General features: G+C 43.5%; 1 protein-coding gene across 3 annotated transcripts in view; it reads left to right on the top strand.

Annotated features, from left to right (window-relative positions):
• Positions 1 to 816: 816 nt before the first annotated feature.
• Positions 817 to 26,854, top strand: part of LOC138304330 (very long chain fatty acid elongase 4-like) — a 60,485-nt gene continuing 34,447 nt past the window's right edge. The window contains exons 1-7 of one of the 3 annotated variants that reach the window (XM_069244291.1): positions 817 to 941; positions 13,901 to 14,034; positions 14,915 to 14,966; positions 15,053 to 15,135; positions 16,014 to 16,201; positions 23,303 to 23,383; positions 26,274 to 26,330. In XM_069244291.1, the coding sequence (XP_069100392.1) occupies positions 15,078 to 15,135; positions 16,014 to 16,201; positions 23,303 to 23,383; positions 26,274 to 26,330 (384 nt within the window). In that variant the 5' untranslated portion in view covers positions 817 to 941; positions 13,901 to 14,034; positions 14,915 to 14,966; positions 15,053 to 15,077. Of the gene's footprint in view, positions 942 to 13,900; positions 14,035 to 14,911; positions 15,136 to 16,013; positions 16,202 to 23,302; positions 23,384 to 26,273; positions 26,331 to 26,854 lie in introns of those variants that run through there. The other 2 variants (XM_069244290.1, XM_069244292.1) reach the window with 2 other exon arrangements.

Raw genomic sequence — 26,854 nt, 5'->3', positions numbered from 1 at the left:
ATAACAGCTGAATTTCTATTGTTTTGTGTGTGTAACTTCAGAACCTAAATATAACGTCCCTTGTAACCTTTTTTTTTTCTGTGTGTGTGTATATATATATATATATATATATATAGATAGATAGATATATATATATATTATATTTATATAAAATTCATGTGCACTATTTGGTAGCTGCGCCCTTGCACAGAGATATCAGTCTGAGGATGATCTGTAAGCACCCTTATTTCCAGTGCTTAATTTGTAAATAAAAACGTGGCGGTGCCCAAAGCCCTCCTCTAAAACACACGACTACCGCAGTAAAATGTGCGCACAGAGACTACTGAGGCAGCGTAATCCTTAAGCCACCTCGGGCCTCTTCAGTCTATTTAAAGCCACTGCCTGCCCCTTGGCTCAGTCCTGCACCTTTCTGCTTTTCCGCTTTGTAATGTATTGTATTGTATTGTAATAGTATTTGTATAGCGCTTACTACCCCTGATGAGGCGTTGAAGCGCTTTTCGGCGAGTAGCACGCTACTCTGTGACGCTTTTTCGTTTTTCTCTTCCTCCGTCTTTCTCATATGTGTCTTTTGCTCGCAGTAAATGCTTGAGGCAGAAAAGTGCCGGTGCCCAGCTCCGTGAACAACAAGCACAAATTGAGCACTGCATGTTTCACAAGGGCTGTATCTTCCAACCAGGCCCGGCGGGTCCCCTGGGCTCTTTCAAGAGCGGACCCACCCCACATGGTGCTAGGTCGCCTTTGTCATGAACCGCCGCCTTTTGTTGAGCCTGTAAAGGGTTAATCTGACAGCGGTGGGAGGAAGGGCGGTCATGATGGGAGGGTGTGTGCTCACTGTCACAATCGCCTCGTTGTATAACTGCTGTGGTTTTGATGAAAGGGAGCGGGCACACGGCAAGCATCGGAGTCGGCGGAGCCAGCTGGAGGAAGGGCAGAAACTGCAGGTACCAGGGAGGGGTGGGGGCAGGTGGCTTAGGACGAGCTCGATGCAGGAGATGAATTCAAATATCAATTGGAGAAGGGTTAGAGCGCGCTCTACAAACATCTGCTGTTATCGAAATGCTCTGTAGGGTCAACGTTTCCTTTCTTGAATTTCCTCTTTCTCTCCAATTTAACACACCGTTGCGCCTGAGAAAACATCTCGTCACTTTTTATTCATTAGCGTGGCGGGCTGGGGGCGGAGTACCTCAAAAAAGTGCGAGGACCTGTGAAGAGTTTGAACAGCGAGAGTGCACATCTTTGATCTTCATGCCGGTCACCTGCACGCACCACAGACTGAGCTTCCCATTACAAGACCAGAGAAAGCGCTTTGTGGCCCAGCAGAGGGGTGGGAGCAAGCTATAGAAATGCTACAGTACGATACTTGTTAATACCTCGGGTGGACCGTGGAAACTGTTAACATGATCTGTGCGGAAGTACTCCGGAATAAATGCGTTTGTTTACCTGGTGAGGACTTATGACCGTGAATATACTCTGCAGAGACAGGTTTAGGAACTAGTGTACTTGTGTAAAGAGATGTCCCCACAATGTTACTACTATGGAGAAAGTAAGCCCCTGCAGTGAAGGGCCTGGCACCTTAAGGTTTTAATGCAGCAGTCAGTCACGCTAAGCCCTACTGACTTACGTTGAAGTGCAGCATTTTGTTAGAGGGCGAAAGTTAAAGTAAACATTCTTAGCTTTAAAAATTAATTACACTCGCACCTAAATCGGCAGTGATGGCATGTATACAGTAAGTTTCAACAACTTCTCCATCTCTTGGACCTCCAGACACTTTCTCTCGCTCCAAAAATCAACACCCATGCCATACACAAACATGCATTTGCCTACAATCTCTGGGCCTAAAAGTACTATAGAAATACATTGTCAGTGTGTCGCGAGGTCCAGTGTGGTAAGGTCCGATAGTGATTATGCAAGAATGAACACGCAGCATTTACTTTGTGAAACTGTTCAAACTCAGTGCTTGAAATGGAAAAATATAAGTGCTTGTACTCTGTATCAGAGTACCTGCTTGATTCTGAGAAGTGCTCGTGCTCGTGCTCGTGCTCTCCAATAAAAAGTATTACTTTTTTTTTTTTTTTTTGTAGAAGTGCAGGTACTCTCCATCTCAAAATAAACAAGCATTTGCAATGCAGTGGGCCTCGAGTTTGCTAGAGTAAGAGCTATTAGCTTTGTAAATTCCTAACGTGACTTTTCTTGCCACATAAATTGAAAATAAAGTAAAACAGTTGACATAAGTGAGCGGATTCAAAGTGCCATGGCCAACATCAGCATGAGCGCGAAGGAGAGACACAAAATTAAAGGTTTGCTCGCAGTCAAACGTATCGGCAAAAGTGCAAATATGCATGTTATTGGGGCGATGGCCAAGGTGGTAAAATAAACTGCCCCAAGGAGGGACAAATGTAAAGCTTTTACCAATGATATCAAAGGATTTTTGAAAGGCAAGCCCATGAACGAGTGACAGTGATAGGTGAGTGGTTAAAAGCCCACAGATAGATTACAACACGTCAGAGCGCTTAAAATGTGCTGGTACTCCGTACCTGACAGTACCTGCCCATTTGAAGCATTGTTCCAATTGAATAAGATCAGGTGATTTCATATACAGCAAGCAGTGGTATTGTGGCCAGCGATCGAAGTGCATTAAAATATGGGGATTGTGATTCTGAGTACATTAGGTACAGGGTCAGTGACCGTGGGGACGGGATGAAAGACATGGCTAAAAAGAGCAATATATTTCACTTTTGTTTGTCTTTCACCTTCAGATAACTGCATATGCACACCTTAAAAGAAGAATAAATGTAAATTAAACTAATTAGTGGGCGATGTACTGTTTTATGTTATGAAATCTCTACTGGTTAATGTGATCACTGCACGTGTGTCTGTACGTTAAGAACTGATTTCTGGTTGCTGCAGTGGAGAGTAGTGAATTGTGCGTTTTTGTGTTATGATGTTACAGCCTGTGACAGAAAGCACTATGAATATGTAAGTCATTTTTTAAACTTACATTATACCCAGTATTGGGCAGGCTGCCACAAAACGCAGAACAATATTTAGAATAAGATAAAGTGTTTTCAAAATGTAGGATTCTTTTTTTATAACTGTCCATTAATAGCACACACCCCACAGTTAAGTTGGTCACCTTACAGTACCTTCGTTTTGTCATAAGGAAGCATTCTTTAGGTGACTCTATAGACCAATGCATTCCAAGCAGCCTTTACATTTGCAAATTAACCAATTGGGCACATTTCCATTTCTTTCAGGTAGCAGGCACCCTAGCAAGGAAGCTTGTTTCTTGTTTTTCTTCCTCCCTGGGCCTCACCAGCTCTGCAGACTCACTTCTTTCGACTTCAGCAAATGTCGGAATTACCCGTGCTGGGACATTTCTATTTTGATATGAGACGAGCAACTGTCTTTTTCCAAATTAAACAAGCATTTTCAATGCAACGGGTCTCGCATTTGTTCGAGTTAGAGCTATTAGCGTTGTAAAGCAAACAAAACGCAGCGCAATTGCGCTGCGTGGAAAATAAAAAGATAAAGTAGTCTGGACCCCAGGCTGAACACATCGAGCCTCGTATGTTTTTGGTACTTTACCGGTGCTGTGTAGGTGGGCTAAACACCGGAAAAGGCATGACATATGCATGCCTTTCACAAATGAAAGCAAGCGGATTTTAAAAGGCAAGCCCACGAACCAATGTAAGTGACTGACGTGACATGGGTGTGGTTTGAAGCCCAAAGCGAGATTACAGAAGGGACGGAGCGCTTTGCGCTCGTCCATAAAAAGTATGGGCACTTTGGGTCACTCCCACTTCGAGTGCAGGGACTCAGTGATGGTTTGTGGTGCAGTAACCGGACCCGGCAGGCAATGCATGGCTCAGCATGTGTAGCAGTGCGTCCAGCAGGAAGAAGGTATGGCCCAGTTATGGTGTGTGCAGCAGGGTCCACCAGGGACAGTGTAGCTCCATCAGTGCAGCTACTAAACTTTAAACCAGGTGGACATAAAAACCTGGGCAGAATTGCACACGGAGAGAACAGCGAGCTCATGGGGTTTTATTCAATTACTGCTACCCCCTCCCCCCAAAACATTTGAAATAAAAGGAAACCAAATAGGTTGTAACCCCTCGAAAATTATGAAAGAAAATGGTGTCAAATGTTGTGTATTACCACACGCTTTCCCAAACAAATTGTCGAGAACCGTTTTAAAGACAGTCAGATAATCTGGCTAGACCACTTGATAAAGCCTCACAAGGCTTTAAATTCACAAATTATAATACTTTTACCTTCACTTCGACCTCTTACTTGCTTTCCTTTTCTAAGCCTGCCCACCTAAAGTAGGTTTTTATTCATATGAGCATGAGTGGAATTCTACTTGGAAATTACATTGTTATATGAAAACGAAAATTTACAGATTTTACGTCTCTGGCCGTAGAAGACCTATAACTCCATTTAAACATATTTTCCTGCTGAACACTACAGAATTAGGCTGCATCAGATTCCTAGGCTCTGTATGTGCACTTAGGTGACAGATGTGATGTTAAAGCTAATGAAATGTTTCCACACGTGCTATTACAAAACACCCATACGAGCAAGAAGATAAAGCACAGTATAAACATAATGCAACCAAAATTAATATGGATTATCCACATGAAATATATAAGAAATTATCTTAATTTCCTCCCAAATGATCAGTTTGTTTAGTAAATCATTGATTTTCAATTACCCTCTTGTGTTTTTTTTAAATACATTAGATTTGTCTCCAAATATGCACTTGTCATTTTCAGTAATTTCACTCGTTTTATCTCAAAATACAATCCTTTCAATTTTAGTAAATGTATGTATGTCATTAATTGTGAGCATATATCCAAGTACCTTTTCATATGCAGGCCTTTGCATCGTATTATCAGGTAGTACATCACATTCCAGACTTTGCCCATGTGCCCAGTTATCCCCCTTTGTTATGTCCTAAGATCAAGGAATAAGATGGATATAGTCATTCACCTCAAGTTGCTGCCATAATAATACTTGTGTATAGTCCATAACTGTCCTGCAGTGCCTTAATGGAATTAAAGTTAAAAATATCCACTTGCATTTACTTGTATAGCCACGATTAGATAAATCATTCTGCAAATGGTCACATTAGTTATCAGAAAGTGGGATCACTCCATATCATGGTTTAACACATAAAAATATGTAGTCTGAGATGTGCCTTAGCGGTTTGACTTCTCAATGACTGACTATTTTAGGCTTACTTGGTCACCATTGTATTGTACGAAATACGTCATCATTGTAGTAGATAGTCTGGCACACCTGATGGTACTCTTGTGTCCCACGATCCTTAGTTTAAGTTTACATATATTCTTCTCAATATATTGTAAATTATGTCGACAAATAATGAGATAACCTGATCACTCCTAAATTTGTAAAGTCCCTTGTTGCTGCAGAACTTAATAATAAAAAGAATAATAAGATTTCTACCGCGCATAGCTACCCCGTTAGAGGTGCCCCAGTGCTTGGTATCATCACCCATACAGCTACATTCAGTTCTCAGGGCCCCCTGCACCCTAAGTAAAAAACATGTTTTGAGTTTTTTTTTTTAATCCTTTCGTATGATTGGGCCCGCCGAACTTCGCGATGCAGAGAATTCCACAGTTTTGGTGCGAGGTAGCCAAAAGACTTCCCGCCCATCTGTGCTGTCCTCACTCTGGGCACTATAGCCAACAGATCCCTTGCTGATCTAAGACTCCTGTCTCACCATTGGTTGCAGGTACTGCGACCCTTTACTGTTCATGGCTTTATAGCAAAAGCATAAGACTTAAAAGGCCACCCTTTGTCTCACTGGGAGCCAGCGAAGCTGCCTCGGCACATCTTCCATGGGCGCCCCTTTAGGTAGACTCAAAATAAGCCTAGCTGCAGCATTTTGCACCTTTTAATTTTAAGAGTTTCCTTTGGGTCACTTCCAAGTATGGCACATTACAGTAGTCCAGCCTTGACACTATCATGGCTTGAACCACTGTCCTCGTGGATTCTGTGTTAGGAAGCACATTATTTTTTCTCAACATTCTCAGAAGACCAAAGCACTTTCCTGCCAGTGCAGAGATCTGGTTATCACAAGATAATTTATCATCCACCCAAATGCCGAGATTCTTGATCTTGAGCTTTGCTTCTGGAACTGGGTCCCACCCCCTGGGCCACCAGGCTGATGACCAAATATTTGCCTGGTTACCCAGTGTCAGAACCTCTGTTTTTACTACATTACGATTCAGACAATTAAGGTCAATCCACTTAGCGACTTCTACCAGGCAGATGCTGAGAGATGCAGCCATCTGGGCAACATTTTTTGACAGAGTGATAATCAGCTGAGTGTCATCAGCATATGACACAATCAAGAAACTAAAGCTCTCAATTACCTCAGGTAATGGGCGCACATATATACATTAAACAGTGTTGGGCTGAATGATGATCTCTGTGGAACTCCTTGCGCCAATGGAAGCACCCTGGACTGAAGAGGCTTCAATGCCACCTGAAAGGTGCGTGCTTGCAGAAAGAACTCAACCCATCCCAATACTTTGTGCCCTATTCCACAGTCTCCTTAACAATATGTTGTGGTTCACGGTGTCAGAAGCGCTGCTAAGATCCAACATCAGTATCTCTGCCGAGTCACCAGCATCCAAGATTTGGAGCACAGATTCTGTCGCCAGCAGCAGGGACAACTCGGTGCTGTATGTAGGACGGAACCTAGATTGAAATTTAATCATCAAATCATGTATCTCCATAAAAGTTGAGATCTTTTTATTAACGTCTTTCTCTGTAATTATAGCAAAAAGTAGAAGGAGCGAAACCGGTTGATAATTTTCCAGCTTGCTTGGGTCCAACTATGTTTTTTTATTTTTTTATTTTTTTATTTTTTATTTTAAAAAGCGGGACCACCACAACATGCTTCTACCTCCTTGGGACCCGGCCAGAGTTGAAAGAGATGTTCCTTAATTTAGAACTGGGTGGATCACCTCCAAACCTCGTTCCATCGATCACCTCCAAACTTTGTTCCAGAATAGACAGAGAGGCAGGATCTATTGGTGAGCCTGATTTAACTGCTCATATACAGCAGTTAACTCTTGCGCCTCAATAGGACTGAAGCTATTCAACGTAAAACTGTCTCTGAATTTTCAAACTGTACGTTCAGGCAGGGGGCATCTCTAGCTTCAGCTGGAAAAGTGTTGTAAATGTTGGCTACCATATCCCGGAAAAAGTGCGCTAACATATTTCAGCCTTTCTCTAGGGGTGGGGGACCCTGCAACAGTGCTTAGTGAAGAAAGAGACTTCACTACCTTGAAAAACTCACAGGAGAAATCTTGGGCCTGTTGGATTTTATTAATATAAAATTCACATCATGCCTTTTTAATGCACCTGCTGTAGACGTTTACAGCCGAATTACGATCTTGGCGGATGGTATACTCCGTCACAAACTGACAGATATCCCGTTTGCCATATTACAAGTTCCATAATGAACATTGTAATATCGCAGGCGGGATATCCGTCCCATTTGTGAAGGAATATTCCATCCGCCAAGATCGTAATCAGGCCCTTAATGCTGTCTTATAATTTCTTTTGTGATCAGGCTCATAGTCCTGTGCCAGAGGTGCTCCAGCCGCTTGCAATTTTCTTTAACTCTAGAAGCTTTGCATTAAACCACTCCGCTGAGGGTCTTGCCCTATGAAAGGCCCGCCTACCGCAAGGAGCAATCTGATCCAAAGCTTAATTAATCCAGTTTTCTACTTGTAAATCTGCTGTCTCTACACAAGGACCCAGGCTCTGTCAGTTAGTCACCAGAGGGCAACAAAATGGCGAGGAGGATATTTTATCCCAGCGCCTGGTCCACGCTACCAAGGTGGCCTGAGCCATTTAGGGTGCTTTTTCGTATGGAACCAGAAACGGGGCTTCACAGTGATCCGCCATACCAGTGATCCGTCCTAGGTGCACCGGGTATGCCCAGACGTAGGTCCCAGGCTCACTATGCCACTGGATTCAAGCTAGCATGGCAGATGATGGGTGATACCCTGAAACCGGTCCCAGGATGCCTGTTTCTGGTCCAGGGGCGATTTGGCCTGGCATTTCGGGCTGGACTGTTCCCATGGGGAACAGGGTCAAGAATGATTTGCATATGGCTGGGTCCAAACTGGGGTGCCGTGGTGAGCAAAAGAATTGGTGGATTAAACCCATATGTGTGAGTGGGGGTGAATGTTTGATTGGCTCTACATTCCGTCCATCCTTTGTGTTTGTTTGCATACCAGTAACATGGGCTGCTTAACCACTGTGTCAGCTATGTTAGAAAACAAAGGTTCTGAAGTCTGCCCTAAATTGTTTGTCTGGGATTTACCATACTGAACCAGCTGCAAGCCTTCCAGGTCTGCTGCCACTGCCATGGCTGTGGTGCAAGAAGTATCCTCAAGATGTACATTCAAGTCTCCTACCACTGTGAAATTAGCATATCAGAGTACTGATGGGGCTAAGATGTCTACTACAGTTGTCCTAAAGTTAGTGGTGGTCCCTGAGGGACGATAGGTCAAAGCTTTTGACAAAGCACAGTTGCCTGTCAGTGCCAGAAAAAAAGAGGACCGCTTAACTTGCCTCAGTTCAAAGCTTTAAGAAGTTGCATTAAAATTCTTGCTTGAAAATTGCTGCAATACCTCCCCCTCTCTGTCCTCGTCTATCTAGCCTACTGATGGCATACATCGTCAAAACAGCTTGGAGTATATCCGAGTAGGAGTCCTCTGTAAGCCATTTTTATGCGAGAAAGACCGCAGCATCAGGCCAGTGCTCTCTCATCAAATCAAACATATAAAATTTATGCTGCACTAGTGACCTGCAGTTTATGGAGAAAAATGTGCCCCACGTTTTGGGAGGTTTTATAGCTTCAACACCATTGTTTACTTCAAACACGTCTGTGGGTAAAAACCCACATTTTAGATACCTACCAGTAGTCCTGCTGAAATCTCTAGCATGCTGGCAGGCCCTAGGCAAGGCAGTTTTGAGTTGCCTTAACTCCTGTTTAGACTATATGATGCAGACAGCCCTCAAACCACCTGGGGTCCTGGCCCCTGGCATCGTCCAGGCATGGGTGTGCACAGACGAGCTTGCCCACTGCTTGTCCCTACTGGCATGCCTCTAAAATAGCCCAGACGAAGGGAGCACTAGAGCACTAATCTTTCAAGATGGTGGCACGAAGTGAGTAAAAAAACTTTGGGATCTCCTGTCCTCTCAGCTCAAACAGAACCTCTTTGGCAGACCAGATTGCAGGAAAGTACATGCAACCCAACCAATGCGAGTTTGCGCATACCCTTTTCCCCAATGAAATCCCCAACCACACCCGTGACTTTTCCTTTTAAAAGTTTAGCAGCAAATAAAACTGAGTTTTCAGTTTTTACACAGAACTAAAATCAGTTAACAGCACAAGCTTCTAAAAATGCAAAAAAAGTTAAGAGCATATTAACAAATTGACAAGCAGCATGTGTGCTGATAACTTACACCAGGATATTCCCTCCTCTTTAATGCAAAAGGATGGATTCTGGTATGTTATGTTCCCCTACATTTACAATTCAGCAATGTTACCTTCTACTTCAACCAGTTGGATCCAGGACTATAAGCAGCTACAAATGTAATCTGGCCTTTTGGAAAAGTTTACAAGAGACTTTCTCTCTTATGCATTCTCTCGCAAATAACGACTGGATAATCTTGCTTTCCTAGTTTGGTAGTCAAAATATCCAAAACGGCAAATTGTTGTGTGTAAAAACAATTTCTGCTAATCTGTATTTATTGGAGACAATTCACAAAAAAGGACCAAAAAAGTACTTTCACATATAAGTGCAAATGTATTACTTTATATTATTCTCATATTTCCATTAGAACTCCTGGAAAAACAGTGTCCGACTCGGGTTTCCAGGCAGCCCTATACGACTGTTGTATGACACCTTCCCTGGGCCCCATTTCCCATGTGATTAATTCTACATGCATTAGAATTTGCTCATGGGGGAGTGGCGTCCACTGTGCTGTTCTTATTTTTCTGCTGGTTCTTTTTGATCTGCTTCCCCAAGAGAACGCTTTCCCCTAAACCCCTCACCAAATCTGTGGCTTACCTGATCCCCTTCCCATCCAGGAATGCACATTACTTCAGCTTGGCTGGAGTGAATATCTGGCGGTTTCCAGTGTGGCAAAGATCGGATTTTAGTTTGTGAATGCCCACAAGCATATTCAGATACTTACAAGGCTAATCACCAGGGACGGCTCCTCCACTGAGGCGGAGAAGCATCACCCCACTGGATTGTGTGGAGAAGCGTCACCCCACTGGATTGTGTGGAGAAGCGTCCCCCCACTGGATTGTGTGGAGAAGCGTCACCCCAATGGAAAGGAAAAATAAAATGATAGTAATGTACGCTACATTATCATCATTTTATTTTTCCTGGGAGAAGGGACTGGGCAGGGCTGGGCTGGAGGGAGGGGGTCGGAGGAGGGCTATGTGCACTATAAAGTGCACATGTCTGTTTGGGCGACCGTATTGGGTCGGCCAAATAGATATGCGCACTTTCCATGTTTTCTACCTGGCTGTATTATACAGCCTAGTGGAGAATATGCCCAGGCTCCCACTCCCAGTCTGAGCGGCGAAGCAGGCCACTTAAACCAATCACGATTGTTGCTGGTGACAGCAGCATTGTGATTAGCTGGGAGCCTCACAACAGGAAGAGGAAGAGGATGAGGACGGAGGGCACACAAATGCGTCTCCCCGACAGATAAGCATTTTTCTTTTCACCCCGCCCTGACTGCCCTGCCCCCCGTGCCCCACCACCCACATTGAGTGGCAGCCGCCACTGCTAATCACGCCTTATTACACCCACATCCCACCCCTTGTAGGGATGTACTACTGCAGATCTCTCTGCACTTGTAGCTGAGAAATCTGCAGTAGTGAAACCATTTATGCCTTCCAGGGGTCCTTTTGTGAAACCCATTGTCCATGGAGCAATTTCTCTTTTAGAGCCTAGGGATGATAACTGTCCAACCTAAGCATATCATTTATGTCAGCTGACTTGTTACATAACCTTGTTTTCCATTTTCCTTCTTCCAGCTATACCAAGTGTAGACCAAGTCTGTTAATTTGATTTTTTGTTTAGTTAATGTGAAGTGCAGAAGCTGCTTAATGGACTGACTAAAGAAATCACGTAATGACTCATATGTTGTGGTCCATATGACAAAAACATCACTGCATTTATATACCATGTTTTGATATCTATTCTATGTTGGTTATTTATTATCTTTCTGCATTAGATGGGTCAAATTAGTGGGCATAAATATTTGCTAGCAGTGGCACATATGTAGCACCACCCGAAGTAGCCACCAACGTGATGGTGTGGTTAATCTGGAAGTTGGAAAAACGTTTTTGTAAGTTTCAATTTGACTCCTTCCATGACGATTGAAAGGGGCACTGTATATGGCCATTCACTGATACTCGTGTTTTATTTCATGATTTGCAGTGTGGCCATCTGGGAAATGCTTACATAGAGAGCCACAGTGTGAGTAGCAGTGCCATGAGATGGTGTTTTGAAACCCTCTTTATCAAATTACCACTGTGTCCACCAAGAATGCACTTGGTGTAGTTAGCCACTACCCTGACCCCGCTATATCAACAGTACATATCCATGAACCCGAACACTACACATTATCTTAACTGTAATCCCGAGACTAATACTTAAACTCCCTCGCAACCTAATCCCCACTCTGCTCCTAAACTTTAATTGTACCTCTGTAGATCACTAAGCATAACCCAAATCCAGACCCTACTCTCACCCTAGCCAAGCTCTAGGCTTTACCTTGAAGCTTGTCTTAAAGTGTATTCCAAGCCCAACTAACACTAAGGCCAACTGTAAAATATACCTAGTCCCTACACTTACCTCTAGTCCAAAACACTATTCATTACCGTCCTGCTAGCGGTAACCCTAACTTCATCTGTGTCAGTGTAGTTCTGTTATACATAGTAGAATGTGTAGTTGTAATGGCGTCTATATAAACATCAATCAACTGAGGGCATTTGCTTTGTGACTGACTTGTGAGGGGACCTTGGGGAGCTATCTGGACCTCTGGTGGTGATTCCTGTTTGCCAAGAAGCCAGGACGTATGATACCTCTGAAGTTAAACTGGTTATAGTGGACAACCTTTGTTACCAGAGAAAATGAAAAGCACTGCATCACCGGAGTAATAAGTGGGCATTGTATCACGACAACCACAAGGCATATCGCAACTGTGGCCATGCAGGGCCTTGGCCCACGGTTTAAATGGCCCTAGTGGCATTTTGGCCAATCCCCATCTTTGCATGGATGACTCATTGTAGCCACACACTCCTGTCCTTGACTGGCTTTAAGGAGAGTAATCTCCAGGTTACAGACAGCCTTCATATACCCAGCTCCCCACTAGTTCACGTTCCCCAACCCACAAGGGTCTTTACCTTGACTGACTTTTAACCCAGGAGTTATGAGTACGTTTGTCCCTCGCTGAGGCAGAGAGAGCCTTCACTTACTTTCCTCATACTCTGTTACAGAGTCAAGTGTGAATGTGTGAGTCCAGTGTTCTTGAACTTCCCCAAGTCAGGGTGTGCAGACTGGTTACAATACCAGAATTCTACCACAGTCTCCGGATTGTGAGTTACTAAACCCTACATGCATGGTGCAGGTAGGTAAGAGGACAGGGTAGAGTGCAGATGCCCCATACCTTTGAGGGGGGTACAGGTCTGAGTTCAGACGACCTATTACTGAGAGTTTGAGCGTATGTTGGAGACATCCCAGAGTTGAGCAAGCAGAGTTATATTGGCAAAATTCGATAGCTTAGATGTCCTTCTCTGTAGCAATAAGGCCAGAAAGCTAGGACAGTGGGGTATAGTGCAGAGGAGTCATCAGTTTCCAGATGTAAATAACTTATGGCTAGAAGTCCAGATGTTTAGTGGAGATGCACTGTGGCTGGGAATATGGTCTGTGGTTAAGATTATGGTTGTATCCGAGTGTATCATGCAGGCTCTCCATGGGAGCCATGGGATAGCTTTACCAATGGGTGTCACTGTCTTAGACAAGAGGTGGATATTTCTGATGTATCTTCAATAGATATGTAAGTGGCCAGGGCTGACATCAAGGGTTCTGGAGTCCAGATGCACATTAGACATTGGAGTGTATTGTTCTCATGTACTTCACTGCATAGCTATACGTGCATGGCTTGTTCTGTTACAAATGTATTACTGTCAGTCGAGGCCTATTGTGATTGCCCGTTGCCAAGTGATGTGCAGTGATTGATATGTGTTTTGCCTCATTTTTGAATTCATCAGAAAAGGATGATGATTGATGATGCTGGCCTTGGCAAGGTCGTCTGGGGATATAAGTTGGCTTTGTTCAGGAGTAACTAAACCTGCTATTATGTACATGTCATGAGAAAAAGACCTTAACAAAGGGATGTATTGCATATGTTTAGCTGTTGGATCAGTGCTTCCATGTAAAGGTTTCCTACATTGGTTGAGGGAAGGATATTGTCTAATTTTGTGGTGGTTTTAAGAGATGTCAAATCGTTTCTGACAAAAGATGGTTTGTAGATGACCGTTTTTGTGGTGGGATGGGTGGCAAGGGGGTGGTATGTTCGGACTTAAATTAGTGTGATGTCTGATTATTATTTTTCTTATCATATCGCTGGATAGTGGATTGACAACGTTGCATTTGTCATCAGAGGGGGAAATCGGTGAAACAGGAAGGTGGTTGGTGAAGACCTAATTAGATGCCTTTGTCATAAGTTGCTTTGATTGAGGTGAAAGGATGTTCGGACTGGGGTATCTTCAGATGTGACATGTCTTGTGAAGTTGTCTTTCTCAATATACTTTTCTTGTTTACAGATGTATTTATTGTGGGTAAGCTTGAGAGTACATCACGGATGCTGAAGCATAGCTCTGGTTTTTTTCGAACTTGGAGCTGCAGGGAGCGAGCTGGCGGCACTCAGAAATCACCACCCACTCTTCTCCTTGCACAGGTACCATACTGAGTTGTGCCACCTTGTGTTGATGCCTGTTGGGACCAGAATATACTCTCTTTTCCAGGACTGGCACTCGCAATTTAAACTAAAGACCCCTGTATGAAAATATACACTGTTAATGCTCTATAATTTCAGCTTTAGCTTTATTGTAGCCCGTCACCTGTAGAACCTGCAATGCATTTTATTTCTAATGTCGATGACCCCTAAAGATTTGATGCCTATGTGATATAACATGTATATAGGTTTCAGAGTACTTTCACTTCTCGTGCTATGTATTCAGTATTTATGAACTAGGGTGTTAGGAAGATCATGGGATTCCCTAAATACCCTGCTGATATTTGGTCTAATTTACCTCTTTCAGTATAGAACAGTGGTTCCCAACTTTTTGACTTTTGTGGAGTCCCACTTTATCATTACTAAAACCCGGGGATCCCCACTGAATCAATATTGAAATGTGCCCCCCTCATCCCCCCAAGTCATTACTAGAAGTCAGGGACCCAGGCCTTCCATTGTAGATGATTTGAACTGCAAAACGATAGACAGAAAATACAGAAAAATGCATTCTTCAAACACACACAAATGATAACACATTTTATTTAATTTAAAACAAATACAAATAATTAAAATCTATATATATTAATAGGAAGATTGTCGTTTTTTTAAATTCAATTGAAGCCACACATTGTCCATAGTATATTCTGTTAGATGCACCTGCTCTGCTCTCACAAATCAATCTGAGGATACTAATTTGATTTTTAGCCTCCTATTTCAATTTCTTGACATTTACAGGACTTTTTAAAATTCTCACCTGTACATTTAGCCACAATATTTATATAAACGTTCTTGATCTGTTAATATTATTTAATTTTCTAAGCAGGATCGGACCCTCTGAGAAGACTTTGGGGACCTCCACGGGGCCTGGACCACAGGTTGGGAACCACTGGTATAGAATACAGACAATCTTTCAATCGCACAATTCCATCCTCATGTTAGTATCTGCTTTGTCAATGCTAAGGTTTCACTGATCAGCAGTAAGGAAGATGACTTCTACTTGGCAGAAGGTGCAGGATTTTTACAGCTGGGCCCTGGAAAATGGAGGTAAGAGGAAAACACTGTTTGAAATGCGTGTATTTCTTTTGACAATATCTTTTCCCGACAGGAGTCCGTTTACCTGTGGTTCTTCCCTGAAGAGCCATAAACTTGTCTGCAGATCACTTAGAACCAGCTCTCTTATGGTCTGCTGGGCCGTTGACTGTTTACTTAGATGGCTTTAAAACAAACATTGCCTGCAGCAAACTCAAATCCATGCAGTCTTACAAACCTTGCTAAACAGTTATGCAGCACGGCTTTACAAGATCAAAACTGCCCCAAATTACCAACACGGTCCACTTTTTTTTTAGCTTTATAATTCGGTAATAGGGGTCACATTTAAACGTTTAAATTGTGGTCCCGGTCCATTTTCTGTCCCGGTCAGACCCTGACCGGGACAGAAACTGTCCATGCGAGGTGCAATCGCATACAAAAAGACGCCAGAGACCACGTGTCCACATTATTTTCCACTCTTTTGCACTGGAGTCATAATGTGGCGCAAACAAATATCTGTCTCCCAGTGCTAATATTATTTTGAACTGGGGTGTTTTAGCCTCACGGGTCAAGACTCCCTCAGAAATTGTGCTGAAAATTCCAGCGCCACAGCTCTGTGCCTATAACTTTTCTTTCCAAAAATAATTCTATGTATAGAGTGCTCCATTCAGGTTTTTAAGAATAGGTATTTTTCTCCAAGTGGTGTAGTCAGCAGCAAAGAAGCGCTTTCCTCCGAGGTGTAACTGTGTGAATTTGTGTCCTCCGGTTCTGGAAGCCAGAATCGTGGCAGAGAGTTAAACGGCGCTCTTGCCCTTGCACAGTTCTATACATTAATATCCTTGATGGCTTCGGGCCTTCACATTTCACACGTGCCCTTGTTTTTCCCGTTCCAGACAAGCGGACGGACCCGTGGCTGTTGGTGTACTCGCCCGTCCCCGTGGCGCTCCTTTTCTCATTCTACCTCCTGGTGGTGGCCGTGGGCCCACGCCTGATGCAGAAGCGGGAGCCTTTCAAGCTGACCGGCGTGCTCATCACCTATAACTTGGCCCTGGTTGGCCTTTCGGCGTACATGTTTTTTGAGGTAAGTACAACATCTCGGATGAGGCCTAATGAAAGGTACTTCAAATAGTAGTGCAACAATGTCATGTGTCGTGAGTGGTCTGGCGCTGTTGCGGCCCCCTGATTTGTGGTACGTGAACTGACCACTGGGAGTTGTGCAAAGTTACTGTGTTTTGGCTTTGCTTTACCTTAATTATACTGTATCTTCTGAAGGCTGTTTGCTTTAAAATTCACACTAGCAACTTTGGCATTTTTGGTTTTATCTTTGTAAAGCTTGCTGACATGCACTGAGTGTATTTTTTACGTGCTTGTCAAAGTATCTTAATACATAAACCATAGTTTATCCAAGCGATTCCGTTGTGCATCATGCCAAATCATTTTAATAACATGGGAGTCAAACCATGACCAATAAAATAATCCGATGTAGTATGCATTCAAAATAACCGTATCCTTTAGAATTATTTTTCCTCTGACTTCTGGATTTTGCCACTTCTTTTTCGTTTCAGAATCAAGGTACAAGCAAAATATGTGGGCAAGCATTTTCTCACCTGCTAGTGCCTTAATCCTAAAGTTAAAAATCCCAATAATATAATGGGCAACAAAAACAAGATGGCGAAGAAGGGAATGATCAGAAACCAAAAATGTTTTAAAGTCCAGATGACGTTCCATTTCTTTTCTTTCAGAGCAGCACATGATACTTAATGCCAGTGCCACTGGAATTATGAGGTTTTGCAGCTGCATCATTTTCCACATAATTGTCAATTTGTCACAAAACCATCCTTTTTTTTTAAATGTTGTTTGTAGGTCAAATTAATCAAAAGTTTGTAAAAGCGTGGCAACACGTCTTGCCACGCGTTGGAAGGCCCATCCCATGGGTAGATTTTTCTGCTGCTTATTGCTGTGCTTTGGAGTCAAACTGCTAATAATTAGGTGATAGTGTTAACGAGTAAAAATGACACAACAATGAGGTAATACTATCACAAAATGTGTTGCATTATGCAGCACAATTTGCCTTTTCTTGCTGCATAATTTAGTCAACCTTGCCATATAATTTGGTCTTCCCATGCTGCATAGTTCCAGTTGCCTTGCTCATAGCAACAAGTGCTCTTTATCTGTGTGCTCCAATACATTCCCTTTGTGTCCAACACAAGTGACAGTGGCCACTGGCCAATCGGGGGAAAGTGCACAAACATGCTCTTTTAGAGTTTATTGGCAACACTGTCCTCCATCACAGGTAGGTCTGTCAGAAGGCATGGATGTCAGTCGCCAAAGTTACAGGGGTTAGTGTAAATGACATCCCACATACTTTGAACTCAAACAGCATTATACGGTTAGCCTCTGATCCCACGGTTATGGCTCATTTACGGATTAAAGGAAGGGCACTGTCTGCAAACAAAAGATAGCAAAAGGGCCCAAGAGCCCTATTTACTTTCTCCTCCTGCTGCTGCTTTAATGAACCTGGTGACCAGGGTCAGTAACGGCAGGGGTAGCAACGGCTGTCATTGCCCCTGGCAGCCACTAATTGACGTCCAATCCAAAAGGGCACAATCGTTGCATTAATTCCAGTCTCTACACGCACCGTTCGCCTGTTGGATCACTAGACCTCAGGAGTGAACGGCTTGTTGCGATGTCTTGTCTCTTGATTTCTGTCCTTTTCCCCCTCTCCAGTGCCTAATTTGATCAGGTGGTTTCCAGTGCTCAGCAACAACACTTAATTGTCAACACCAGCTTGAAGGGAAGGAATAGTCTGAATTGTCACACTTGTAGTTGTATGATGGTCAGTAGTTTTATTCGTATGACACTGGCTGGGGCAGTGGGTGGAACACAAGACTACAAATTAAGCATTGCCCCTCCCCCTTAATTGCATCCAGGTTAAAGATCAGGAAATGGTAAAGATCAGGAAATGAATAGAATTCAGGGGAGTAGCTTGTTCAGTAAAACTAGGGGGGGTGAGCTTCAGATTTTCCGACAATCAGGCTGGCAAGTAATGGTTAAACACATTATATGACAAACAAAGTGCATGTGAGGGGCCTAAGGGCCAGTGGAAGGGGAGATGACTGTGGATTGGTTGGAGTACTAAGAGAGGCAACACAATATTTTGTCACATAGCCAATATTTTGTAGGACTTTCAAAACCGAGAGGGAGGGAGGGGAGTGTGTGTGCGTTTTTGTGAAAAGACAACCGCCAAGGGTCAGGTGATTCTTACAGTCGAGTTGTCTCGGCTTCAAAGGAAAGATGAAAGCCTCATATGCTATGAAGCCGAGAAGACAGGCAGCTAAACAATGATAAAGCGGCCTGAAAGAAATGCAAATATGTGCAATTGGTTTATCTGTAAATGTAAAGGCTGCTTGTAAGCCAGTATTCGCTTTTATTGATGTAGTCACTTAAATCTTAGTGATTTATTCTTTTTGAGAGGTACTGTAACGGTGTTAACACCTGGCATGTGGGTTCATAGCGAGAAACATGTTTGCACTATGTGATTGTGTATTACTAAAATCTATATTTTGAAACTGTTGGAAAATGGCCTCTGACGGGTTACCCCCAAACTTTAGCCTTCCTCCTCTTCTTTTTCTGACATCATTTTTGCTGGCTTTAGGACTCTGGACGCTTTACCACTGCTAATCTGTGCTAGACTGCATGTGCCTTTGCCTTAAAAACATGGTAAAATTGATTCATACCCAATTGGCGTATTTAATTTACTTGTAAGTCCCTGGTAAAGTGCACTACATGTGCCCAAGGCCTGTAAATTCATTGCTATTAGTGGGCCTGCAGCACTGATTTTGCCACCCACATAAGTAGCCCCTTAACCGTTTCTCAGGCCTGCCATTGCGAGGCTTGTGTGTGCAGTATCACTGCCTCTTCAACTTGGCATTTAAAATTACTTGCCAAGCCTTAAACACCCCTTTCTCTACATATGTCACACCTAAGGCATGCCGTAGGTAACCCGTAGGGCAGGGTGCTATGCAGCAGGCAGGACTTGTACTTATGTGTCTTACGTGTCCTGGTAGTGAAAAACTCATAAATTTGTTTTCCACTACTGTGAGGCCTGCTCCTCTCATAGACTAGCATTAGAACTGCCCTCCTATATCTTTGAGTGGTAGGTTCTGGTCTGGAAGGAGTGGCCTGGTCATGTTTACTATGGCCAGAATGGTAATAGAAAATCCTACTTACTAGTGAAGTTGGAATTAATATTATTACTTTAGAAATGCCACTTTTAGAAAGTGGGCATTTTTCTGCACTTACTGCCATCTGTGCCTTACAGCCTTTCTGCAGTCCACATCTGGCCTTGCCGGTTGACAGCTCCCCATGTGCATTCCACCCTGCCAGCCAAAAACACAGGATACTCGGACACATCTACATACTAAATGGGTCTCCCTGGGCAGGAAGGGTGGAGGGGCTCCCTCTCTTACACTTCAAAGGCCAGGGACTTGCCCTCTCACAAAGGACTGATAACCCCCCAGAGGGATCCTGGCTTCAGGACTGGACTGAAAAGGGAATGTGTGCACTTCAAAAACACTCATTGAATTCTCCCCCACTTCAAAGGCATTTTGGGGTATATAAACTGGGTCTCTGACCCCACCAAATCAGACACTTCTGGCCCTATGCCTGAACTCTGTCAGAGGACCTGCCTGGCTGCCCAAAGGACTCATCTGGACTGCTTTGCTGAGAAGGACTGCTGCCCTACTTGTTGCCCTGATGTCTGCTAGCCTCTAATTTTGCTGGAAGGACCCTGCCTTCCCCAAAAGTGCTCTCCAAGGGCTTGGATTGAGCTTGTCTCCTGTTCTGAAGTCTCAGGGCCAACAAAACATCACCTCTTAGCTCCTAGCTAGTTTTCTGACTTCAGCGACTCCAGCATAGATGCCTCGCCTGATGCCTGCTCCGGCTCTATGGGCCTCACTGCACACAACGTCCATGGCCTGCAGCGCAAGCCTGACATCAGGCAGTGTGATCGCAACACTACAAAGTCAACTCATCACCTCTTGACCGACTGGATTCATCGACCCCCGCTGAGTCACAAAGAACAGACGTCTCGCCACCGATGCCACAGCAGCTCCCCCTGCAACCATCCGGAACTGATGCCTCGCCTTGCAGTATGGAACCGATGCCTCACCTCCCCAGATGCCCTAAGAAACTGAACCTGCACCGGCTCCCGCAACGCTTCATCTCCAAGACTCCGTGCAATGTCTTTGTTTTGTTTTCAAAGGTACTGTGCCTGGTGGTCTGTACGACTCCGTGACCGGTGCCTGTGGTGTCGATTATTAGGAACGACTCCGTCGATGACGCCGTGATAGCCCTGTTTGGAGCTTATGAGTTTCTAAGTGCTTTAGTGGGATTTAATCTTTAAAAATTCATAATTTTGCTTGTGTACATTGGATTTTCATTGTTTTTACCTTATTTTATTCAGATAAATATTATCTATTGTACTAAACCTGTGTGGTGTAGTTTTGTCGTGTTTTCACTATGTTGCTGTATGACTTACTGCACAAAATACTTTACACATTGCCTTCTAAGTTAGGCTTGACTGCTTCGTGCCAAGCTACCAGAGAGTGGGCACAGGATAATTTGGATTGTGTTGTGACTTACCCTGACTAGGATTGTGGTCCCCTCTTGGACAAGGGTGTATACCTATGCACTTTTAACCTTAAATCTACATCTTTTTGCACATTTTGTGGCAGCCTACCTTAAACTGTATGTAATGTAAGGTTAAATAATGACATATTAACAGTACTTTCTGTCACAGGCTGGGACCTTGGAGCCCAAAAAAATGCACGTTACCCCCCTCCACTGCACTGACTCAATGATATGGCTTTCTGGTAAAACACAGACATTGGCAGTGATCACACTAGCCATTCGAGGTATCCTAATGTAAAAGTGCAGTCCCCACTGATTTGTTTGACTTTCATTTATGTTTCATTTAAGGTGTGTTTTTAAATGCATTTACCTGACTGCGACAGGTCAACCAAATACTTACATCATATTTAGTTCTTTTTAGCCACATTTTTTACCCCGCCCCCACCACGCCCTCATTGCATTCAGGAATGCTTAAGGAGCTACAATACAATGTAAGAGGAAGAGGGTGGGGTGTTAGGCCAGAGCTACCAACTCTGGACTGGAGAACTAGGATCTATCCCTGGTGTCGGCTCAACATCATGTAACTGACCGAATTACATGATTTCCCCTTGCCTTAATGTAGTTTTACTGGTACTCATGTAATGCACGCCAGTGCCAATGGACCGAGTATAAGATTTATGAAGTTAAAAAAAAAAACGCTCACCTATTGCCTTTCACTTCTAAACGAGCCCCATAGTCCTTTCAGCCTGTGGAAATGTTAAGATATGCTCCTTTCTACTAACTTCTATTCAAAGCTTTAAGTGGGCCATTTAAAACCGACATTGTAACAGGTCTCTTTCGGGTCCTGTATTCATGTGCTTAACTTTTCATGCAAAAACACTGATCGATTTCTGAACTGAGTGTACAAAACATTAAGATAACCCATGCCCTTCCTATTTGCATTCTCTGTGAGTGTTTGATTTTTCCAGGATGCTGTGTTAACGTTTTTTTCAGGCAGGGTATTACTCTTGTCTAGTGCACAATTTGTATCAAGCCACATTCGGGTGTTTATAACTGGGCGCAATTGAGTTGTGGTTGATGGCAGTGTGGGTTTCTCTCAGTGCCCACCAGGGGCAAAAAGGTATTCACAATTCGTGCTCATCCAATCCTTGGCCTCTCTGCGAAGCGCACAGAACAGTGGTCCCGTATGCTAGTTGCAGTTGTGATTCTATTCCAGTGTGTGTAGGGCGGCACTCTGAGAGAATTTTAGTGCATATGTTTAAGCCAGGCCCTTTAATTATATAGGCTGGGGGGCCTTTTAGGGACGCCCCCCACTTTTTTCATCAAACTTAAAGCCCCGCTTCTTTTCAAATGTCGTCCTCTCCCTTCCGTGGATGAAGCTCTGATTCACTTCTCGGGTTGCAGACCCTGCTCTGCCACTTGTCAGTGCCAGCAGCACGCTCGCATTAATACAACGGGCACATCCTTGCTGTGGAGCTGGCAATACTGTGCTGACGTAAACACTCTGTAAAACCAGTTGCCGAGGCTGGAAAATTAAATGTGAGATTAACTGTTTTACCATCTCAAATCTTCAAACTGCCATATTCGCTTTGTTCCTTAATATCCAAGCCATGGAACCGGGGAAACCAACTAAACTGACCATCCCTTGTAAGTTCTTTGCTCGAGTGACCCCTGGATTTTTGCAAGGGGGTATTACGTTCTCAGATCATATTGTGACACAACCTAGCCTCGCCGAGTGCCACACATCAAGGGTCAGACCCATGCAGCTCCTTTGAGCACAGCAGCAGCCCTCCTTTGCTTGTCTCCCAGTGGGAAAAATAGTTATCAGTGCGGCTGCTATAAAAGTCTATAGTTGGGATTGATGATAAGCGTCGAGGAAGGTTTAACTGTTGTAGCTGTTGCACCAATGAGGATAATTTCCTATATGTATCGTATCAAAGAGATTTTTCTGTTTGTTTTTGAAAATTACGTTTCGTTCTAAGTGTCTCACAGAAGATATGGAATGTCACTCATAAACGATGATAATGTCACACTTATGTAATCTGAAACCTTGGCAGCTATGACAACCTAAAATCCAGAACTAAAATTCATTCGTAGGTTGAGCATAGCAGCGCGCAAGCGCTGCTTCTCCGACCTGTTGGTATGTATCTGGGCTTTTAACAACGCCCACCTCACACCCATCACTACCACTCGTTCGTGCGCTTGCCCTTTAAAAATAATTTGATTACATTGGTAAATGGTTTACATTTGTCGCTCCTTGGGGAGGTTTTGTTACCGCCTTTGGCCATTGCCCCTGTGGCATGGCTAATTGCGCTTTTGCCGATAAGTTTGACAGCGAGTTTTTTTCCTTTTGTGTCTCTCTTCACCATGATGCTCATGGCGCAGTGAATCGGCTCGCTTATGTGAAACTGATTAACTTTTCATTTTCAGTTTGTGGCAAGAAAAGTCCAGTTAGGAGTTTTAAAACGCCAATAACTCTAATTCGAGCAAATACGAGACCCATTGCACTGCAAATGCTTATTCAATATTCTTTCCTCTTGTTTTTTCTTAGTTCTTGGTGACTTCTCTTCGTGCCGATTACAGCTACCTCTGCCAGCCAGTGGACTACAGCCACAGTGAGCTTGGACTGCGGGTGAGATCACAGATGGGGCTCTTTTAAATTGTATTCTGAGCAGAGTTGTCACCCCCAGTAGGGTTGTAGGCACTGCCTTCACTGTTCATGTGGCAGAAATGCCTCTTTGGAGGGAATGCAAATTCAGAGCTGCACAAAGGACGCCATTTGTACAGCACAACCCCACCACCGACTACAGACAAACGTGTCATTTAGTGTTTTCATTGCATAATATGCTTTACACAGCCCATTGTTCCTCACATGTCTCATCTGGGCCCTTGGCATTCTTCCAGCTGTAACATGCATGAGATCCTGGCCCACAGAGATGCCATTCATTTGTGTGCCCTTCCTGGTCGTGAATACCTTACCCATGTGTCACTTCACACACAAGGCTCACTTGGGAGAAGAAGAGTGGAGCTAATATTGTCAAACAATGCTTGTACTTGTGTCTTTGTCCTGCCAATTGTAAATCGAAGGGGGCGGATAGAGGAAGCGGTACTTTAAAAAAAAAAAAAAAAAAAAAAAAAAAAAGCTAAATAAGGGAGTATTTCAATAAAAAGAGAGATCAAGAGCATATGGGCATGCAACACTTGTGCAAATACTCCAACCTTTTAGGGTGTGCGAATACCCTCTAGCCAGCAATATTGCACAGTCAGTGAGTTGGTATAGGAAGAGAACCCATACGTGTTATATAATATTTATAGAGAGGAGAGAGAAATTTAAAAAAACATCTGAAGACCATGCACTGAAAATGTCTATAGCAGGGAAAACTGAACAGAAATGTGACTCTGAGCTTTATCTAGAAAGCCCATAGGACTATGTAGGCATTGGAACGTTTGGAAGTTTCTTCACTTTCCTGTAGGTGAATTTTCCCACAAAGGTTTGATGGTATATCTCTCCAAGCGGTGGTGCCAGATACCCATATTCTGTTGTGTTTACCTGTGAGGATTTGGGTGTATTATATGGTTTGGCTATGCTGCTTTACCGTGGAACACACACACAAAACTGTTTTGGGTCCAGGTAGACTCATTTGAACATCCTTAAGCTCAACCTGGGGTAGCTATGGCTTTGAGCAGTAAGGCTTGAACAAAGGAACTAGTGGACAGCATTTAACAGTACCAAACAGGGGGCATGGCAATGGTGTGGATTTGGGCAGTTACCTGGCCACCAGGGCATTTTCCAGTCCAGTTCCATACTTTAAAGCACAACGAACATAGACTTCAGTGGAGTGGGCCTGATGCTGAGGTTACAAGAGCTGAAGATGCTCAAGGATGCTCCAGCTGTTGTGCGGTTGATGGGGGTCCCTGTGCAAATATTCCTCGATTCATGGGTCAGATGGGGTGACTTTGGCCACAGAGGTTGGAGTCCCTCTAGGTCGTCTTTGAGCCAGTTGAAGGTCATGGGCAGCTGGCTTACTGATCTCTGTACACAGCTGTCCCATCAGCATCCTTTGGTGGAGGCTGGTGTCCCTTTTGTGTTACCAGGCTGGAATCAGGAGACACTCCTGGATCCGACTAACTTAGGTTCAACTTTTGGCCATCGAGGATTAGTCTCTTGGAGAACCCAGCAGAGATCAGTGGGGATTCTTCCAAAGTGGATACTGCAGTTTTCCTCGCTCTGGTGCTGGTTCCAGGGAGCCATCCAGCTGACCCTTGGAGTCACTTCTTTAGTCTGGGGCTGGAGCCACAGGTACAGCCCTCTCTTTGCTAGCCCAAGATGCAGCAGGTGCTGTCCAGCTAACATTGCAGCCTCTCTTTGTGCAGTTCAGGGGTCAGCAGTGCAGCAATTCCTTGGTCCTCATTCCAGTTCCAATGTGATCTGAAGTTCAGGGTGCCAGGAATCAGGAATCATGCATTTGAGTGCTGTAAGTCACTTATTTACGCAGTGTTTATTCTTCGTTTCAAAATACACTGTTCACTGTACACTGTTAAGCGGCATTTAGTGAAGCGATAATATAAAAACAAGGACGCATTTAAAGGAGGCTGGAAGGAATGGAAAATCAGCAGATTGTAGGTGATAAACTTTAAAACACTGTTTTTGAGAAATACCGTAATATGTCTATTGGGCACTTTGAAAATTATGAGAATGAATCTGTTTCGGAAATGCAGCAGTGTATCTTGAACAATGAATAAGTGGCAGTAGCAAGGTTTGAAATATTATGAACAGTGTATTTTGAAACCAAGAATAAACACTGTGTAAATAAGTGACTTAAAGCACTCAAATGCGTGATTAATAATTTTAAGCAGCGCTATGACTTTAAGGCCACAGTATAAATGGGTGATTGGTTTCACCATGTGATAAATTCCACTTGAGAGCCATGCACCTATGAATAAGGCTGTTGGTATCAGCCGAAACGCGTCCGGAATTACTGGCTTCTCTTAATTACGAGTGGCGAATAAAGTGCCTCTTTCAACAGTGAACTATGGCGTTTTTCTCTTTGGGGGATTTTTTATATATATATATATATATATATGTCCTACTTAATAATATACAGCCCGCTGCCTCAGGGCTCCAGAGGCCTTCTTTAGGAGGGACTTGAATATATTGTTAAGGGAAGTGGTGGCTTTGCCATTAGTTTGAGTGGCAAAGTTGAACTAGCAGTGTGACCCCTTTTCTTCCAATCTGCAGTGGCAGACTGGGAGCCTTTTTGTGCTTTGTCACACACAGGGCGGCACATTCATTGCTGTAGCCCTAGATGGACACTCTGCCGTACATATCCTGGGTATCAAATACTAGGGACTTGTAAGTAAGTCAATCCTTGTCAATTATAGCTAGCCAATTCAACATTACATATGTAAGAAGTGATGCTTAGCCATAGGATCCACTGCACATACCTGGGCTTGTAAACATGGTAAAATGGCACCTTCCAGTTAAACTGTGTATATGCCTTTTTCTCTCCTCTTTTATTCAGATGGCCAGAGTTTGCTGGTGGTTTTTCTTCTCCAAGGTCATTGAACTCCTGGATACGGTGAGCCCCTTTCTTGAGATTATAGTGCCAGGCACGCTCACTATAAGATCAAACTCACCTGAAAATGCCTATGTTTAATTGTCCATACTTGTTTCAATCATATGACTTTGCTGCCACAATTAGCTTGATCTGATCAGACTCGTCACAATCGTCTCTTCCCAAAGATGGTAGGCCCTTCACATTAACTGGGTGAGAGCTTGGTTGACTAAAATAGGGTCAATACCATACTGGTAAATTGTGTATTTTTTGTATCACCGAGACTACTCAATAGGCTGCCTACAGATGCAAGTAAAAAACAGTGGAAATACACTAAAAACTGTATATCCAAATGTTTTATTTATCCGCCATGACTCCACAAATTAAACAACTTCAGGGAGCTTTGATGTTTTTTAACATGCACGGAGGGAGGTTTTTGTAAACTCCAAATAGTTGTAAGACAGTCGGATAATAATCAACGTCATTTGGCTCACAATAGGCATCCCCTTCTTGTCCTTTGAAGATATGCTGATGTTTGCAATGTAAAA

The sequence above is a fragment of the Pleurodeles waltl genome, chromosome 7, assembly GCF_031143425.1.
Source record: "Pleurodeles waltl isolate 20211129_DDA chromosome 7, aPleWal1.hap1.20221129, whole genome shotgun sequence".
NCBI classification, from domain to species: domain Eukaryota; kingdom Metazoa; phylum Chordata; class Amphibia; order Caudata; family Salamandridae; genus Pleurodeles; species Pleurodeles waltl.
This window is presented reverse-complemented; position numbering and strand designations above follow the sequence as displayed.